The 18104-nt window shown below is 43.5% G+C and overlaps 4 protein-coding genes across 8 annotated transcripts; 2 read left to right on the top strand and 2 right to left on the bottom strand.

Moving 5' to 3' along the window:
* Positions 1-375: 375 nt before the first annotated feature.
* On the bottom strand, positions 376-13497 carry LOC108124486 (bridge-like lipid transfer protein family member 3B). 5 transcript variants are annotated; one of them, XM_070277299.1, is made up of 18 exons: positions 12994-13497; positions 10823-11024; positions 10048-10674; positions 7548-8262; positions 7251-7280; positions 7052-7144; positions 5910-6994; positions 5763-5844; positions 5048-5189; positions 4437-4991; positions 4263-4377; positions 3645-3665; positions 2676-2818; positions 2490-2613; positions 2284-2431; positions 2051-2225; positions 1872-1989; positions 376-1569 (listed from the first exon to the last, which is right to left on the bottom strand). In XM_070277299.1, exons 1-18 carry the CDS (start codon positions 13035-13037, stop codon positions 1519-1521), a joined length of 4470 nt encoding a protein of 1489 aa, XP_070133400.1. In that variant the 5' UTR covers positions 13038-13497; the 3' UTR covers positions 376-1518. The 5 variants fall into 5 exon arrangements, with proteins under 5 accessions (XP_070133400.1, XP_070133399.1, XP_070133401.1 ...); XM_070277298.1 differs by having other exon boundaries at positions 5685-5844; positions 12994-13493; XM_070277300.1 differs by lacking the exon at positions 7251-7280 and having other exon boundaries at positions 12994-13495.
* Positions 13498-13593: 96 nt separating this feature from the next.
* LOC108124487 (UBX domain-containing protein 7) lies at positions 13594-15623 on the top strand. The gene has a single exon (XM_017240194.3). The coding sequence runs from the start codon at positions 13888-13890 to the stop codon at positions 15337-15339; it is 1452 nt and encodes a 483-aa protein (XP_017095683.2). The 5' UTR covers positions 13594-13887; the 3' UTR covers positions 15340-15623.
* Positions 15624-15813: 190 nt separating this feature from the next.
* LOC108124298 (inosine triphosphate pyrophosphatase) lies at positions 15814-16611 on the top strand. Its single transcript, XM_017239907.3, has 3 exons — positions 15814-16008; positions 16071-16380; positions 16463-16611. The coding sequence occupies exons 1-3, from the start codon at positions 15885-15887 to the stop codon at positions 16593-16595; spliced, it is 567 nt and encodes a 188-aa protein (XP_017095396.2). The 5' UTR covers positions 15814-15884; the 3' UTR covers positions 16596-16611.
* A 3-nt stretch (positions 16612-16614) lies between these two features.
* Positions 16615-17894, bottom strand: LOC108124297 (mannose-P-dolichol utilization defect 1 protein homolog). Its single transcript, XM_043212677.2, has 3 exons — positions 17761-17894; positions 17447-17651; positions 16615-17390 (listed from the first exon to the last, which is right to left on the bottom strand). Exons 2-3 carry the CDS (start codon positions 17532-17534, stop codon positions 16723-16725), a joined length of 756 nt encoding a protein of 251 aa, XP_043068612.1. The 5' UTR covers positions 17535-17651; positions 17761-17894; the 3' UTR covers positions 16615-16722.
* Between the last annotated feature and the right edge of the window lie 210 nt (positions 17895-18104).

The following is an 18104-nucleotide window of genomic DNA, read 5'->3' as shown; positions in this document are numbered from 1 at the left end:
AGAACGAAGAAATTTTTAAGTGCAACTTTTCGAGGGTTTTTCTTTAATTTAGTGTGCAACTTTACAGTCATATGTAATCGCAAGAAAAAAAAACCTTAAAAACCAAACAAAAAATTCGAAAAAATTACAATTATGTGCAGTAAGTTTGCTATGAATAGAGGATTGAGAAGAAATGAAACGCTCTAAATCGTATTTAATTCTATGAAGGAGACAACAACAGCAACAGCAGTTGGCTATGATCGTAAAAGTTTCAATAAAAATAAACTCTAATAAAAAAATATAGATTGTTTTACTTATGGAGATACTAAAATATTACCACTAACCTTAACCCAATTAAAACACACTTTAGTTTAACATATACAATTGAATATATTTGTAATATTAAATATGACTTCAATTTCTTTCAGTTTTATTTCGCCTAGCTACAGATGAAAACTTTCGTATAATATATTTATAACAATCAATAATCGTTTTAGTTTAATATTAAACTTTATAATACAATTACAAACATTTCCTCATTTACAATTTTTGAAATATGAAATATATTTTTATTTAAAAATTTGTATACCGACTTGAGTTATTTTGATTCATTTCAACATGGTACATTGGATTAATAGGATATATATAGGATATAGGATTATGGATGGCTTTAACACTTTTTTGATTATAATGTCTTGTATTGCGTATTTGGTTTGATTAATATTTTTTTTCGGCAAAGGATGATTGAATCGAATGGAATGGAATAAAATTTTAAGAGCTCTTCGATCCGAGAGAGAATACTATAATGTTATATGATAAATTTGGCCAATTAATTGCTAGCACACGATTACAACAACAATGCATACTAGAATGTTACTAGAATTCAGTTTTGATATGATCATGAATCACAACAATATGTTCTATCCAATATCGATGGAATTAGCAATAATATACAATATGGTGAGTAGGCGGTACGACTGTACATAGTTAGAAGCTATCCGCTTATACATTTTCGATTTTCGATTTTCAGTTTTCGTTTTTCAATTTGATTATCATTTTAGAAATTAATTAACAATGGTGGTTAGTTAAAAAGTCTGCTTTTAAAAAGGCTAAGCAATATATATATCAACATAAAAACTTGTCCAAAATCTACAAAACAATATAATAAATGATTTCTTTGGAACAATAGCAAAAGCTTGTGGCAGCTTAAAACCGATAAAAACAATATCCGTATAGATATAGATATAGCTATAGATAGATATATGTAGATCTTTTCGTATATACGTATAGGCTCTTGTATAAGTATAAGTATGAAGAACGGCAACGTGGAAAGTGTCCGTGTTCGGTACGGCTCAGTCTTCTGCTAAACTCAAAATCGAATGGCGATGATGTTTGAGGACGTCATGGGCATATATAGAGGGTACTCGTCTGACTATCGGCATACTGGCTGACTGGCTAACTGGCTAGGATGATGGCTCAAGCTCTAGGTTAGGCGTTGTTGTTTTCGCCACAGCACTGTATGCAGTCCATGCAGTTGTGCTACCTGTTGCCATCACTTTTTCGGTTCATATTCGATGAGGTCAGTTGTACCTATAAAGAATATAAGTATTTAGTTATATATTTCTAGATAACTATAAGAAATAGAACTGCAAAGAAGGCGTGTGAAAAGTTTGGAAGGTCATGCAGGCAAGGCGCAAGCGTGCTAGGCGGTAACTGACCTTTAGTCCTTGCATTATTATTTGTGGTATTCTTAAGCATAACGTGTTTCAACTTTACGCACAACAACAAGAGAGTGTCAAGGTAAACAATATGTAAGGTCCAACAGAGTTAGAGATAGTGAGAACGGTGAGAAAATTCATAATAAACAAGGTTATATCATCCCCTTGAATTACCTGCAAAGAACGTATGGTGTCCAATAAAGCTTTCTTCTCCTCCAGCAAAATACTGATGTCATCTTGGGCGGCCTTCAAATAGGAGCGCAGTACATCTGTTTCCTGTTTGGTTTTTTGTCTGCCAAGGGTTGTGGGAGTCTTAGATATGATTTAAGTTGAAAATTAAGATAATTCCTCACCTATAGTTGTCTGTGTTGACTTTAGAGTCGACGAGTTGCCGGCGCAATTGATCATTGTCCAGCTTCATCTGCTGCATGACCAGCTGCATGGAGAGTAGCTCTCGATCGCGCTCCCTAGGAGCCCCGAACAAGGCACTGCCCAGAGCCTGATGCTGTGCAGCACTCATGTTTGTGTCTGAAGGAAATACTACTTTTTTGAGCTTTGTTAGAGATATAAGGATATAATATCTAACCTATGGGTTGAATGTTAAGCACTCCACTCTTATCACGCTCCAAACGCATGCGACCGATACACAGATTAATGGGTACGGGTCCTGGTGAGGTAATATTAACTGGCGGACGGTCTTCCAGCAAATTAATGCGAACATTTTCCACATTTACCTATTAAGTATATAAAAGAATTAATAATAAAACAAATAAAAGAACTGAAAGCACATACGGTCACTGGCATGGGCGGAGAGATGACCTCATCCTCGGCCAAATCCCCCAAACCGATTACGGTGCTCATTGACAGATCCATATTGATGTCTTTAACTCGAATTTCGGCATGGTGAGTGATCCAACTAGAACAATTAATAACAATTTAATTAAAATTTAATTAATAAAAGAATAGAAAAGTCATTACCTCTGAATACGTTTGCGATCAATAATGCCTTCAATATCCTTAGGCATGTCGATGGTCTCCTCCAAGCGCAAGCGGATGCATGGTGGAGCCTCGGGATTGTAGGGCGCCAGATTCCAGGCTTTGCAGCGAGCACCGAACTTTGTCTAAATTTGAAATGAACTCTCTTAAGTGACAACCAGTAGAGTCTAACCCAAATGGTAGCTACCTTGGAAACCACTAAGGAACAACATGCAAAGCTAGAAGCATACAAATATTCATGCCATGTGGTGTGGGATGGTTATGTGTCTGTTATGTGGGTGTTTCTGACACAGATGGAGGATGTAGGCAGGTGTACTTATTTACTTTGTTACTTTTAACAGTAGAGTGGTTAGTCTGTGGGTTTTAAACGCCAATTGTTAGTTATTGTGGGTCACAGTAAGTTGGTGTGTAGCTCTACGGTACGGGTTACGAGTACGGGTTCAACCGTGTTTTCCTAGGAACGCTCTCAGAAAAATATAAATATAGCTATGTCTGGATAAACCAATTTGTTGCAAATCATAAATCGTCAAGAAAGCAATACCAATTAAATTATAAAAAATAAAATGGATGTAGTTATGGTAGTTATGGGTGTAAGAAGGAACTAGCAAACGGTTGGAGACAGCGCTGCGTCTAGCCCTCCGCATCATGCTCAAATAACGATCAAAAATCGCGATCAGAGGCTACAGAAAATCAGAACGGTCCAGCAAAGTAAATCCCGGGTGGCGAACGCCTCCCGATTAGCTACCAACTACTGAACTAATGGCCAAGAAAAGCCAAAAGTCAACTACAATTAAATTCATAATCTCGCACCAAAAAAAAACATTAAATTAATGATAAGAAATTAATAAATTAATTGGATTAATTCTGGATAATATATACAAAGCGTCAAAATCATAATTGTAAATCTTATGTAATTAAAGAATTTCAATTTTTTGGTTTTATATTTAATACCTTGTTGGCTTGATGCGCGATCTTTTGTTGTTTGTTGTTGTTGTTGTTGTTTGGTGATTGTTGGTTGGTTGTTGTTGTTGTTGTTTTGTTTAATTTAGTGTCATGTAAGGATAGTCAAAAATCAATATACAAAGTGTTTTGTATTCATGTTGATTGGATAGAATTTGGCACAGTTATTGGTTTTTTTTGATTAGCACACATTGAGATTGAGATTTGATAATATATTTAATATCGATTTTTAAGAGAGAAGAGAGAAAAAATAATGAGATAATGGTTATATGAGAGTTATCTTACAGAAATCTTTCGATTTTCGCTTTTCAAATGAACACATCGGGGGAACACGATGGTCGGTCGGATTCCCCCAACAGTTTGAAACTTGAAGAAGTGTTTTATAGTTGTAGATGTTCAGATACAAGATATCGAAACATGCAGAAAGTTAAGAAAGTTAGCGCCAAACATTTAATTGAGCAAAATCTTTTAAAAAATTAACTCAAAAAAAAACTCTGGATAATTATCCTTTTTTTTTATCGTATTTACAAATAAAACATAAAACAAATGAGAGACAAGAAACTGAAAGAGATTCCAGCGAAAACATTGAAGAATGTGGCAAAAGTCTACCTGCAACTCATCCCAGGGTATGGCGCCACACTCATCACAAGATACGGCGGCCACCTGAAGGCGCACCGAGGACTTGGGGCCCTCCTGCTGACGGATCAACTCCACGGTTGTTAACCTTTTCAGAGAGATTAAAGATTAGCTTTTATTTAGTAAGAAGTTAGATGGATAATCAACCTAAAGGTAGCCATGGACACCAGATCCCGTCGCCGCCAAGTGCTGCCTTCCGAGGGCTCCGATGGCGAGGACGCATTCGCCTTATAGCTGCTAGGCTGCTCTTCGTACACCTCGCTGGCCACCTCCACCGGCGAGGCCTTCATATTGTTGTCATTGGTGAAGGGATTCAAGCGGAACATCACGTCCATGCAGTCCATCGTCTTGTCATCGCCCATCACAATGGCAAAGTTCTCCGAATCGGAGCTAATGTCGCTCTGAATGGAGAACGTATCACTGGCGTCGTCGTTGGGAGTGCCCGACTTAATGGCCGAGTCGATGGATGTCATGAAGCTGGAGAAGCCCTTCTTCATGGACAGCAGCCCCGAGTTGATTTCCTTGGTGAGACTGGGCACGGTGTCGCCTCCACCGCCGCCTGAGCGACTCCCACCGCTCTTACCGCTTCGCTGGGACTGGGTTTGGGACTGCGATTGTGAGGAGATGCCAGTGTCGGGTCGAGATCCCTGGCTGGGTGTCGAAGAAGCCAGTGTGGGTGTGCTCTGTATCTGAACATTGTAGCTGCAAAGGAGAAGGTATTAGTTTTGCTTGAAATATAAGCTCTATTTTCGTCTCACCCATGCGTATTGGGATTGGAAATGTGTATGCCACTGTCAAAGGGTGGCTCATTGGTCACTGGAGACGGAGTCTCCACGCTGCCAAATGTATTGCTCTTCAACTGGTCCAGGGGCGGGGGTGTGGGCCAGGTTATGTTGCCGCCTGGTTAGATTTGAATCAGAGTTTATTTTAAACACGATTGATAAGCAGAACAGAGGACGATCAGTTACAATAGTTAATACGCAACTCAAGTTGCTGTTTGGGTTAGTAGTTTAGTACAAAGAAACATGCAAGATAGTTATAAGAAATATAAGCCTAGAGTCGAATGGAAATGCTATAGATGCTGTTAGTGTTAGTGGGTCCTAGAAAGTGCCTCTCCCTAGAAATTGTTACAATTTTAAGCAAGAATTACAGCAAAAAGTGTGAGAGCTGGTTCCTGGCTTAAAGTCTTTGGAGTTGAGTGAAGTTGGGTTATTAACTGGGTTAGTTCTAAAGGCACAAAACGGAGTTAGTGAATGCTACGTGTGCACATTAAACTAGTGTCGAGTGTGGAGCTCACTACATGGATTGGTTTATCGGAGGAGGGATTGCGAGTCACTTTGACATAAAACTAAAGAGGATTGAAGAAGAGACAACAAAAGATATATAAATTCTTACTATTCATGTGTAAATCATCACCCAAACTAGCTGAATCAGGTACGACGCTTTCAGCATCACCACCACTTGATTCCTTACCAGGTGTTGGCGATGGCATCACGAGAGTCACCTCGATCTGCGGCACAACGCACCCAAAAATTATAGACTTTTGTTCGTTTTGCTGGAAATAACAAAGAAATAATTAATAGAAAGGGTTTTTAGGATTCATATTACAAAAATAAATACCTTTTGCAAGATGCGCTCGGCATCCAGGTTTAGAAACGTGGTCATTTCATTTAGTTCCTCGGCCAGGCGCAGCAGGAAGAGCAGCTGGTAGTGATCGATTTGGAGGCTTACTAGGTTCGAAATGTGTGCGATGGCGTGCACATCGGCTGTTCTGTCAGGAGCCGGAGCCGGCGGAGAAGCGCCCAAATCCCCGGCAAGACGTACATCCTCGTCGCTTAGGAATGGATTGCATGGCTGGAGTGGTGGCAACGTTGGCAGCGGGGCTAAGCCTACGCTCTCCATGCTGGCCGTTGCCTGGCTCTTTCCCACATCCAGTTGTGCCTGGGCGGAGCCGGAGTGCAGCCACAATGTAATGGGCACCGCGTCCACAAACGGAATGGATTTGTTGGGGCCCAGCGATCGGGCTCCCAGAAAATCCACCCACACTGGGTCCAGCTTGATGCACCACACATCGCGCGGCTCCAGCCACATGACATAGCGGGACAGGTACTGCGTGGAGGCGGAGCGCGGCAGTTGCTGACCTCCCGATGGGGATGCCGGTGACATCATGCTCACATCTGAAGCTGCCACATGGGAGAGAATTCGATCCGTAACGATGCACATATCGCCCTCCACGGACGGAAAACCAGAGCCAAATACCAGCGATCCCTCTTGCAGGGAGTGCAGTGCCTGCGCCAGATCCGCTCTGGAGCTGCCCATTTCCCGAATGTTGGTCAGTGCAAATCTAGACACCTGGATCTGCATGGTCTTGGGTCTGTCCTTTTGGCTCGGCGCATCCACCGCTGCCTCCATGACGACGCGCGGCATAATCGCCTCCACCTTGACGTCCATGTACATCAGATTGGGCTCCTGTTCGACATTGACGCCTGCCATCTGTGTGCCATTGGAGCCATTGGAGGCAATCGAGCCGCGCGCACTCTGTTGCAAAGGATGCTGCATCTGTGGCTGCTGAGCGCCAGATCCCACGCTCGTGCGCAGCAGGCTCTCGTGAAGATTGAGGCCGAAAGAGTTGAGCCAAAGTATGGAGCTGAGATCGAAGTGCACCTGAATGGGGTTGACATGCACAAAGATCTTCGATGGCGGCACTGAAAGTATGAGATATTATTATTAGATACTCGTAGTTCTTAGATTCTGATACTTACGTGGAAAGACAAAGTCTCCTGGGTAGTAGAAATAAGTATACTCGGCATGAATGATGGGCATCTCGGCTGGAAACGAATATCGATCCTTGTCGCCTGCAAATCGCATAGAAAATCATATAATTTAAATAATAGAACAAGTTCTAATGGAAAGTTAGCATAGAATGCATTCAGCGAGGTTAGATTCTTATGAGATATTCACCTGAGGATTTACTTTTCCGTTTATGTTGTGCTACAATTAGCAATGACAATATACGACAACAAAAGCAGTTTACATGATATCATGGATGGAATGAATTAGTAGACAAAAGCAACGAGACAAAAAATATATGGTTTATTTTTAAGATTAGTAAAAAATGCAAAAGCTCTTCGTCTGATCTTTGTTATTGGAGATCAGTCTTCAGAAGTAGATCTTTAGCTTGTGTTTCATTGGAAAATGTAATGTGAGCGTGTCATGTTAGTGGTGATGTGGTTTCTCCTGTTTTAAGGTCATTCATACCCGAAACAAATTCCTTGGGCATGGCCTTCTTGCCGGACGTCGTCACTCTGTACAGGGTGAAGTCCTCTATCCGCAGAATCACACAAGAACTCATGAGCTTGGCCAGGTTTTCGAGCGTGCTCCTCTGCTGAGCTGCCTGGGATAGCTGACTGTTAGCTGAGGCGGTTCCCGAGCCAAAAGACCCAACACCCGAGCCTCCTGCTCCGCCAACTGCTGTGGGTGTGCTGCTGCCATTCGAAAAGTTTCCCGCTCCATGTTGGGACCCCAACATGCTGGCATTCAGCATTATGGGTGAAGCCGGGGCACTCCTCTCCAGGGGCGCATGCGTAGCTGGCCGATTGGGTTGGCTCAGGTTGAGCACAGCTTCGCGGAAGGCATTGAGCGACTCCTTCAGCCACAGGGCCGGCGCCACGGATGCCTCCTTGTACTTGGCCCAGTGTGAGCGATCCGATTTGGCCAGATGGTAGGGATAGTAGTCCACCTGGAAGGCTGTCACTGATACCTGCAGAGCTCCGCCCTTGTCCAGCTCGGGATAACTGGAGCGTCCATCGCCCTCGTCGTCGCACAAATGCAGGTCGATGCGCTGGCTAAAGAAGTGGTACGAAGTCTCCCGTACATCAAAGGCATTGAACATGCGCTGAGCGTTCGTGGTGTGTGCCGATTCGGAGAGACGGTTCTGCTGCTGCTCCACTTGGGCCTTGTACTCGGGCAGAGTCTGGAAAAAAGTAGAAATTAGCAGGTACTTAGGAAGAGCTTATAAGGGGAAATTCAATACAATATTAGCAATAATAGAGGCCTCACTGGTGCTATTCACCCTCCCATGCAAATCCTACACACTTAGAAAATAGTGCTAATTACCATGCATTTTTTTTTAAATTTGAAAAAAATCTCAAAAAAATTATGTTCCCAGATTTTGATGCTGATTTGTGGAGAATCAATCCACAAATCATTTAAGGTATTCCCGACAGGAATCGGACCGATATTGCCAAAGATATGGCCATCCCGGTGGTCACATTTTCACTTCCATGCATTTTCCACATTTTTGAAGGGGACCCTCCAGAAAATTTGACAAAAAATCTCAAAAATATAATGTTCCCAGATTTTGATGCAGATTTGTAGAAAATCGATCCACAAATCATTTAAGGTATTCCCCACATGAATCGGACCAATATTGACAAAGATATGGCCTTCCCGGTGGTCACATTTTCACCTCCATGCATTTTCCACATTTTTGAAGGGGGTCCCGGAAGGGGACCCTCCAGAAAATTTGAGAAAAAATCTCAAAAAAATTATGTTCCCAGATTTTGATGCAGATTTGTGGAGAATCGATCCACAAATCATTTAATGTATTCCCCACAAGAATCGGACCAATATTGCCAAAGATATGGCCATCCCGGTGGTTACATTTTCACCTCCATGCATTTTCCATATTTTTGAAAGGGACCCTCCAGAAAATTTGAGAAAAAATCCCAAAAAATTGTTGTTCCTAGATTTTGATGCAGATTTGTGGAGAATCGATCCACAAATCTTTTAAGGTATTCCCCGCAGGAATCGGACCAATATTGACAAAGATATGGCCTTCCCGGTGGTCACATTTTCACCTCCATGCATTTTCCACATTTTTGAAGGGGACCCTCCAGAAAATTTGACAAAAAATCTCAAAAATATAATGTTCCCAGATTTTGATGCAGATTTGTAGAAAATCGATCCACAAATCATTTAAGGTATTCCCCACATGAATCGGACCAATATTGACAAAGATATGGCCTTCCCGGTGGTCACATTTTCACCTCCATGCATTTTCCACATTTTTGAAGGGGGTCCCGGAAGGGGACCCTCCAGAAAATTTGAGAAAAAATCTCAAAAAAATTATGTTCCCAGATTTTGATGCAGATTTGTGGAGAATCGATCCACAAATCATTTAATGTATTCCCCACAAGAATCGGACCAATATTGCCAAAGATATGGCCATCCCGGTGGTTACATTTTCACCTCCATGCATTTTCCATATTTTTGAAAGGGACCCTCCAGAAAATTTGAGAAAAAATCCCAAAAAATTGTTGTTCCTAGATTTTGATGCAGATTTGTGGAGAATCGATCCACAAATCATTTAAGGTATTCCCCACAAGAATCGGACCAATACTAACAAAGATATGGTCTTCCCGGTGGTCACATTTTCACTTCCATGCATTTTCCACATTTTTGAAGGGGACCCTCCAGAAAATTTGAGAAATAATCTCAAAAATATTATGTTCCTAGATTTTGATGCAGATTTGTGGAGAATCGATCCACAAGTCATTTAAGGTATTCCCCCCAAGAATCGGACGAATATTGCCAAAGATATGGCCTTCCCGGTGGTCACATTTTCACCTCCATGCATTTTCCATATTTTTGAAGGGGACCCTCCAGAGAAGCTAAGGCAATCCCCTCAAGAATCGGGTGCATGATGTGGCCTCCTAAAGCCACATATTCCTCTCTACTGGAACTTCCCCTAAATTACCTGCATTTTGCGAGCAGCTTTGGACTTCTGCGTGGCATGGGTGGCCGCCTTAATCAATCCGGACAGAGAGTCCACAAAATGCAGAGCTGCCTTTAGCTGCGAGTCTGTGAGCACCCACAGCAGATCGTCCAGGATTAGGACCAAGCGGGAAGCGAGCAGAGAACAGTCCGAGAGGCGTTTGCGAATCGTGATCCGGCACCGGGCGTGATTGGTGAGTAGTCGGAGCGGCGTCAGCGACTTGTCCTGAGTGGAACTGGCTTCGATGCGCACCGTCTGCCAAGAGAGCTCCTTAAAAATCAGAATAATGCCCTTCTGGGCGTCCTTGAGTCGTGTCAGACGGAGATCAGCGTTTGCCCATTTCGGTGTCTTGGATTCCACGCGGATACGAGACATCTGAACCGAAGCGGTGAAGGCGGCGCTTACGAAGTTCACGTTGACTGTGTTGACCACAATGGTGATGCCATCGACCACCTTGTGGATGAAGCTGTATTTACCCTGAGGCACTTGTGGCAGAGCAGCTGCGGCGGCTGTAGGAGATCCTGCTCCTCCGGGTCCAGATCCTCCTCCGCCCGCATCCCGAGCCGTGGGATTGCAGGTCTCTATTGTGATGCGTACTTCATCGAGGGTCTGAGGGGAAGAGTGGAAAATCATGAAAACATTTCTTCAAGAAACCATTGAAGTTGGAAGGATACCAGCTGCCGATGCAATCAACTTTAATGGATTGCGAGACCTTGCTGTATCCACTTTATGGTTTTTAATTCCCAAGATTACTCACCAAAGTGATGGGCACGCTCTTGAGCTTGGTCCAGCTAATCCTAAAGGAGACATGGTTGCACCAGGCGGAGGTAAGCCGCAGCCAGCTGGGCAGCTCCAACAGCTCGGTGAGCACACGCTCATCCAGTTCCAGGTTGGAGAGTTCACCCTCGCCCCGGAAAGTGCTCAAGTTTATTTTGTCCGAGGAGAGGTTCTTCGTGTAGCTATATATGAGTGTGTGTGGAATAGAAGATAAGAGGGAACCATATGTGAGTCGTCTGCTTGTCTCGCCAATTATTTCAGCCTCGATGCACATGTCAGATTGGGTTTGCAGGGTGGGGTGGTAAGAGGAGAAGCACAAACTAACTTAAGACCAGGGCTTTAAGACCAACTTGTTCCATAAATATAGAGAAAGTATGTAAAAGAACTTATTCTTTATGAAAAAAAAACTATTCTTTGAGGCTAGTGGGTTTTTTTTTAAGGAAAAATGATAGCAGACTAAAGCAAGATATGATTACCTTGATGACTAATACCCTTTATATTAAATAACAATTATATTCTTAATTTCTCTGTGTATAAAATAAAGAAACTAGAGAGGTAGGGAGGTCAACTGTCGGCGCCAGATGGAATGGATGGCTGCCATCAATTGACCCATTTCTTGCTAATGGCTGAGCATAATTGAACTCCAACTATAGACACTGATTGAGTTAGAACCGTGAAACGTTTCGAGGGAATGGGACTTGTTCCTTAACTTATTACTTAAGAACTTTTACTGAGGAATTACTTAAATCCCAATCTCCAATACCCTTGCCAATAATAAATGCAGACCAGGTAAGTTGCCGAAACTTTCAGCCAAAAAAAATGGTTAACAACTGTCTCAGGAGGGGGAGCTTTTCTTTAACTTTTCCTCAAAAAAAAACTTCCAGCAACAAGTTTGGTTTGCATTAAGACCTCAGACCTGTTGTGCCTCAAACTTGGCTTGTTTGCAGCGTAATTGCTTGGAAGAGATGCTCCCAGCGAGGTGATGAAGAGGCCTGGAGGGATGCCAGTAATGGGGAATCATCGTTGGCAAGTGTCGCCACAAAAGGTAGCCCACAAAGGGGCCAAGACAATGTCAATATGTAGGCGGGTAAATATATCCATTGTTTAACCAAATGGCAGGACGCGGTATATTGAAGTTCATGAATGGGTTGGGGGGGAGGGGAGTGTTATGTAAAAATAGATGCCAGAAATCGAGGTTCCAAAATGAGCTTGGGGAAATTATTCCAAGGGGAGCTGAAGCCTAATTAACAGGGATTGTGGTTTAAGAATATTAACTATTTACTAATTATTGATTAAGGTTTTTATTTTAAGAAATTATAGCATAATTGAGTCATGTTATTTTTTTAAAAATAGGCGTGAGTTTTAGTTTTCTGTTTTATGGTAATTCATAAACTTTATAGATAAGAGCAAAGGTAGTAGGATTTTTAAGTACAAAAATATGGATAGTTTAGGAGTATTTAGAAGGTTTCAGAGTCATTGTTTCTCACAAATAATGAGGATATTGTTTATAATTAAAAGTTAAAAGACATAAGTTGTTTGTGCTCCCATGCCTACATAAATTTTAAAGCCTCCCACTTCAAGGTTATCGGTTAACCATCATAAAAACCATATTGAGGGGAAAAAATTGTATTTCACATGCAAATGCCTGAGGCGATGGAAAGGGAAACATTTTCAATTTCAAGACGGCGCCAGTAAAAAATAATAAACTTTTACAGACAACGACCAGGGGAGAGAGGCTTAAAGTGCGTGGGAGGAAATTGGCAATCCACTTGTTACTGCTAAAGGGGGGCAGATCCAACAGGGCACCTCCAGTGGGGCAGCGAGATGGGAAACAAATTAGCAAGGGGCAGCAGCAGCCAAACGAAAAACGATAAAGGCGGCATAAAAGCGGCATAAAAGCGGGCCGGGACAGGTGACTGGTGGAGCTGGGTGGAAAAGCGGAGGGGGAGTTGATGGGAGGGAAGCTGTGAAAAATACACACACACACATATATACAGCCAGGCAGATAGAGGGAAAAAGCTGGGAAAAATCAATTCAGTCTCCAAGCGCTACAGCCTGCAATCTGGCACGACCCGAGAGCAGTTAATTGAGTTTCGACTCGCTGCATAATTTAGTTTAGCATCCAACTATAGATTAACACTTATCGCTTACATTGACAAATGCTTGAGCAGTTGATTTTTTATCAGCGAGACCATCTTGTGACGTCAGCAGCTTTCGGGGATAAAACAAACAAATAAGCAACTGGTCCGCGGAGCTCTGTTCAACTTAATCCGAGTCGCATCCCTGGATATTACTTGGAGGCACTTGATTTGGGATCTTCGAGCCTATACGGCTGGCAATACGCTCTGTAATTTTTTTTCCACCCTGATGTATTGGAATTTTCGGTGGTGCAACTGGCACTCGGATCGAATCCGATTAGAATGCAATCACTCGCGAGACGACTGGCGGGCTGTACAGCGATCACATATCCACGCTCACACACGGGAGGGTCTGGCAATCAGTCTGCTCTGGGATTAGTCATGTTTTGGGGACACTCTTAACGGCGATAACGGTGGAAGTTGAATCGGAAGTAGATCCAAGGATTTCGCAGTTGGTATTGTTTGGAATTTGCTGATAGTGTGGCTGCATCCAATAACGGACTTGCGCCGAGCTGCCGGCAAAAGTGGGACATTTTTGAAAAGCCATTGTTGGGTCACATTGGGAAGATTGTTTTCATTCGAATTCAGAAATGTAATGGAGAAATTTTGATCAAATAAGCTGGTGTTATTATTTCAAATACTTTACATAAAAATTCAAAAAAAAAAATCAAAATCTTCCGTTTACCGATCTGTTTGCATATCTAAAATAAGTGCTCTGCAAGTTCGAAAAACGACAAACAGTGTTGAGAAACACGGAAAGTGGACCTAAATCGTTTTTCCCACAGCTGTGCGATTTATCTGTCCCTGGAAAATCGCTCGTTGTGCATTTTGTGTTTCTGTCTCTCGTTCCCGTTCCTGCTAATAAAAAATAATTCAACATCTTTAACCGCAACTAGAAGGCCGAACTATGTCCAGCAGCGAGGCGCCCGACGCGCTGGTGGAGCAGGTGGTGGAGGTGACTGCTTGCTCGGCGGACGAAGCCAAGCATTATCTGGGTGCCTGCGCCAACGATGTGTCCGCCGCCGTTGCACTTTTCTTCGAGCAGGCAGCATCCACATCTGGCGCTGCACCGGCTGCCCCTTCGCTTCCCTTGCTTGACGACGAGGAGGAGGTGAGGGCGCCCATTGCTCCGGTGCGGGAGCAACTGATCATGCCTGAGGACGATAACTTCTTCGCGTCTGGCAGTAGCAGCCGATTGTCACGCGTTTCGCAGAGGGTAAAGGTGTGCCCCCTGAGGGACTTTGCCCGTGAAGGTGCCCTGATGGAGGAACAACTGCAGGCAACCGGAGTCTATTCGGATCCGAGTGCCCATCGACGGCGCCGAGAGCGCTCTGCACAGATGGTTGTGGCTGGGCAGGCCATGGCCCTTAACAATCGCTCCACCGCCGGCGCTACCAGCACAGCTCGTCTAGGAGACCTGTTCCGCCCGCCCACAGACATCACTTACTCCGGAACACTCACTGCCGCCCGGGAGTTTGCCACCAAGCGGCAACGCTGGTTGCTGGTCAACGTGCAAAGCGACAATTTCCAATCTCAGACCATGAACCGAGATGTGTGGTCCGACAAAGAACTGAAGAAGCTGGTGCGTCGCCAGTTTACGTTCTGGCAAGTGGACAACGACACTTCCGAGGGCCGGCGCTTTGTTGCCTTCTATCGATGTGCCACGCTTCCCTATCTGTGCGTAATCGATCCCCGCACTGGCGAGGAGGTGTGGCGCAGTCCAGAACCAAAGCAGGACAATGTTCTGCCTGATTTACGACAGTTCTTAAAGGAGCACCGCGATTTCATAGAGGAGGATGCACCTAGCACCTCTAAGCGGGGCGCCATTCACATTGATGATTCGCAGGATGGGGACACAGAAGCATCATGCTCCTCGACAGCCAGCACTCCTAAAAAGAGAGCAAAGCTCATGGAACTTACGGAGGAGGAGCAGCTGGAGCTGGCCATTAAGAATTCCATGAACGAGAACGGAGGAGGCTCTAAGCCAGCTAGCCAGGCCGACGGAGCCAGCGACAACGAGAGTCTAGAAGAGTTTGATGATGAAGAGCTGAAGGGTGTAACCGCCGCTTCGTATGAGAACCAATTGGGAGAAGCCAAGGATGAATTAACTGCTCTTAAACTACGCCTGCTTAACGCCGCCGGATCGGACGAAATGGTCCAGCTGCGCTGGCCTTCCGATACTAAGCTGGAGACTCTTCGCCTCTATATTCGTCAAACGCACAAGCACATCCCTCAACACGGCTACAAACTCATTTGCGCCTTTCCACGGAAAACGCTCGAGGCGGAGCACAACAACAGCTCACTGAAAGAGCTCGGTCTGCATCCTTCGGCCAATCTGCATCTCACGCTGGACGACTAAGCCAGTACACCACATGTTCCCCCACTACACCCCCCGTTGGTCTCAATTCGTTGTCAAAAAAAAAAAATATATGAATGAGCATATTTATTTACAAGTCTGTCTTTCGTCTCCGTCGCCTTGATGGTGGGAGTGTCGCCGCCGCAAAGGAAACTCCCTACTAATTAAAACTCTGTCTTAAATTTAAGTGAACGCGTATTGAATAAAGTTTAGAAATGCTAAAGCCTACCGAAAAATTGTATTTCCACAAGCTATCAAAAGAAAATAAATTAAAACAATTATTATAAGAGGTTTCTATGTATTTAAAATTCCAATTTCGAGGCATACGAAGAGCTGAATGAAACCGCCACCCAGGTTTTAAAAAAATAAAATGTTTAAAATTTAAAATAATTTAATTTCTTAAAATATGGTACTATTTTTTTGCCCGTGACTGTCAAAAGCTAAACAGAAATCAGCTGTTGCTGCCGCATGCTTGTTTCAGAGTGGCTCTCGCTTTAAATAGACTGCATTTAATTATTTATATTAATTAAAATAAAAAAGAATCTGCCATGTCGAAGCCAATTACTTTTGTGACAGGCAACGCCAAGAAGCTGGAGGAACTAGTTGCCATTTTGGGTCCCACTTTTCCACGCACTATCGTCTCCAAAAAGATCGATCTGCCGGAGTTGCAAGGTAAAGTCTATGAATTACACTATTACATCAACTAAAGACTATTAAATAAATATATATTACAGGGGAAATCGATGAGATTGCCATCAAGAAGTGCAAGGAAGCGGCACGCCACGTAAATGGTCCTGTTCTTGTGGAGGACACCAGCTTGTGTTTCAATGCCCTCGAGGGCTTGCCGGGTCCGTATATCAAGTGGTTCTTGGAAAAACTTAAACCGGAGGGCTTGTGCCGGTTACTGGAGGGATGGGAAGACAAATCTGCCCAGGCTATTTGTACATTTGGCTATTGCGAGGATGTGGATTCGGAACCGCTTATCTTTAAGGGCATAACCGATGGCGATATTGTTAGTCCCCGCGGACCAAGGACCTTTGGATGGTGAGATACTGCCCACGCTGGCAATTGCATAACCCAACTGATTATAGTTTAATAATAATTAACTTTATTGCGATAATTGCAGGGATCCCGTGTTCCAGCCCAAGGGCTATGATAAGACCTACGCCGAGCTGCCAAAAGAGGAGAAAAACACCATATCGCACCGCTATCGGGCCCTCGCCCAACTGCAGAAGCACTTTGAAAAACTGGACAAATAAAAGTGCCAACTATGCAAACTAATGATCTAAGACTGTTTATTTAAAGATGCTCATTTGTTCTACAGTGTCGAGAAATAGTTGCTATCTAAGTTTTTTTCGAGCTCACTCCTGTTTCTGCTGCATATCTCTAATCATCCTTCTTGCTCTTGGGTTTCTTGGCTTTAGCGTCCTTTGCCACGCCGGCTGGCTTGTTCCAGTAATAGATCAACTGGGACAGGATCACTCCATTGGCGAAGGTGGAGGCAATGAAGGTGACGATGATCATGGTGTCACCGGTCTCCTGAATTGAGGTGAAGATGCGGGCCACCGACCCCGCGAACATCATTATCACAGTGGCAGCGGACAACTGTCCGGTAGATCCAGCCTGATAGTTCGTGTATGCCTGCGACAGCTTTCCCACCAAAAGAATGGGAATGTTGCAGCTCTGAATGGTGAACAAGACCTTCATAGAGGTCAGCCCAGAGTTAAGGACGAACATCAGCAGGAGATATCCAATTAGGAACGCGCCGGCTTGTATCTTCCGACCATTGAAGAAAATTACCAAAACGGCAATAGCTACAGTTTGGATAGCCAGGAAGGTGCTGTCGCCCCAAGCACTGAATGGGTAGCCGTGCATAAAGTTGTACGACAGGTGGAAAGAGATCGCCAGTAGATCCAGCACCACACCCATTATATTAATGCCCTCGCCGGACTTGCTGCTGAGAATCTTGAGCACTTGTGGCACCTTCACTAGCACGGATCCGGCAATGATGGCCAGACCAAGGCCCTTGCTCAGCAGAGCCTTGAAACATGGAACTACGGATGAAAATAATGAGTTATTAATTACCAAAACTGGATTACCGACCACTCACTGTCCAGGAAGTTGTGTTCAAGGAAATAGTTATCATAGCACTTCTCGCTCATGAGGAACAGAGCTCCTTTCTTGATAATATCAGTCATTTTGCGCTTCTAGTTTATCACAGAGGTCGAAGTTAATTAATAAGTGCCCTCTATATTAGCTATGCCCGTATCCGGTGTTATCAAGCCGCTTGCCGTGATTACTGGCTGGATGATTGCCTGCGAATGAAATTGAAAGCACCGATGTAGGTGGACACGTAATGCCGAAGAAGTTAATCCCCAGTGGCGAATTTGGCTTGGTATAGGCTGATAAGGTAAAGGTACTTACAACTCTACTAATGCCTAGTAGCTGACACTGTGCAGCTTGCTCTTGTTGACAAAATATCAAGAATATGACAGCTTTCACTATATGAAGTATGCAAAAGTTAAAAATGCGACGTGTTTTTAATCGTTATGCAACACTGGTTACAGTAAAACATAAACTTGAAGGGTATACAAATTAATAAACATTAACCATAATTTCTTGTATAAATTATTATTTTATAAAAAACAAAAGTATATTCTTAAAGCTACTTCAGTTATATGATTTTTTTCCCCTTCGCTAAAAAAAGTATTGAATAATTAACAGGCTTGTCCCACTGTTTACAGAAAAGTGACAGCCGGGTGGCAGTG

The sequence above is a fragment of the Drosophila bipectinata genome, chromosome 2L (assembly GCF_030179905.1).
Source record: "Drosophila bipectinata strain 14024-0381.07 chromosome 2L, DbipHiC1v2, whole genome shotgun sequence".
Taxonomy (NCBI): domain Eukaryota; kingdom Metazoa; phylum Arthropoda; class Insecta; order Diptera; family Drosophilidae; genus Drosophila; species Drosophila bipectinata.
The sequence above is the reverse complement of the archived record's forward strand: the minus strand, read 5'-3'. Positions and strand labels throughout refer to the sequence as shown.

Bases quoted from the DNA above. Each gene is read 5' to 3' on its own strand.
- LOC108124486 (XM_070277298.1), bottom strand. From the start codon at position 13,037: ATGGTCTCGCTGATAAAAAATCAACTGCTCAAGCATTTGTCAAT. The intron at 5,190-5,684 runs GTAAGAATTTAT...AAATCTAACCAG, and splicing joins TGATGATTTACACATGAATA to GCGGCAACATAACCTGGCCC. The intron at 2,226-2,283 runs GTTAGATATTAT...TATTTCCTTCAG, and splicing joins GCTTAACATTCAACCCATAG to ACACAAACATGAGTGCTGCA.
- LOC108124487 (XM_017240194.3), top strand. From the start codon at position 13,888: ATGTCCAGCAGCGAGGCGCCCGACGCGCTGGTGGAGCAGGTGGTGGAG.
- LOC108124298 (XM_017239907.3), top strand. From the start codon at position 15,885: ATGTCGAAGCCAATTACTTTTGTGACAGGCAACGCCAAGAAGCTGGAG. The intron at 16,009-16,070 runs GTAAAGTCTATG...TATATATTACAG, and splicing joins CGATCTGCCGGAGTTGCAAG to GGGAAATCGATGAGATTGCC. The intron at 16,381-16,462 runs GTGAGATACTGC...CGATAATTGCAG, and splicing joins GGACCAAGGACCTTTGGATG to GGATCCCGTGTTCCAGCCCA.
- LOC108124297 (XM_043212677.2), bottom strand. From the start codon at position 17,534: ATGACTGATATTATCAAGAAAGGAGCTCTGTTCCTCATGAGCGAGAAG. The intron at 17,391-17,446 runs GTGAGTGGTCGG...TTTCATCCGTAG, and splicing joins TGAACACAACTTCCTGGACA to TTCCATGTTTCAAGGCTCTG.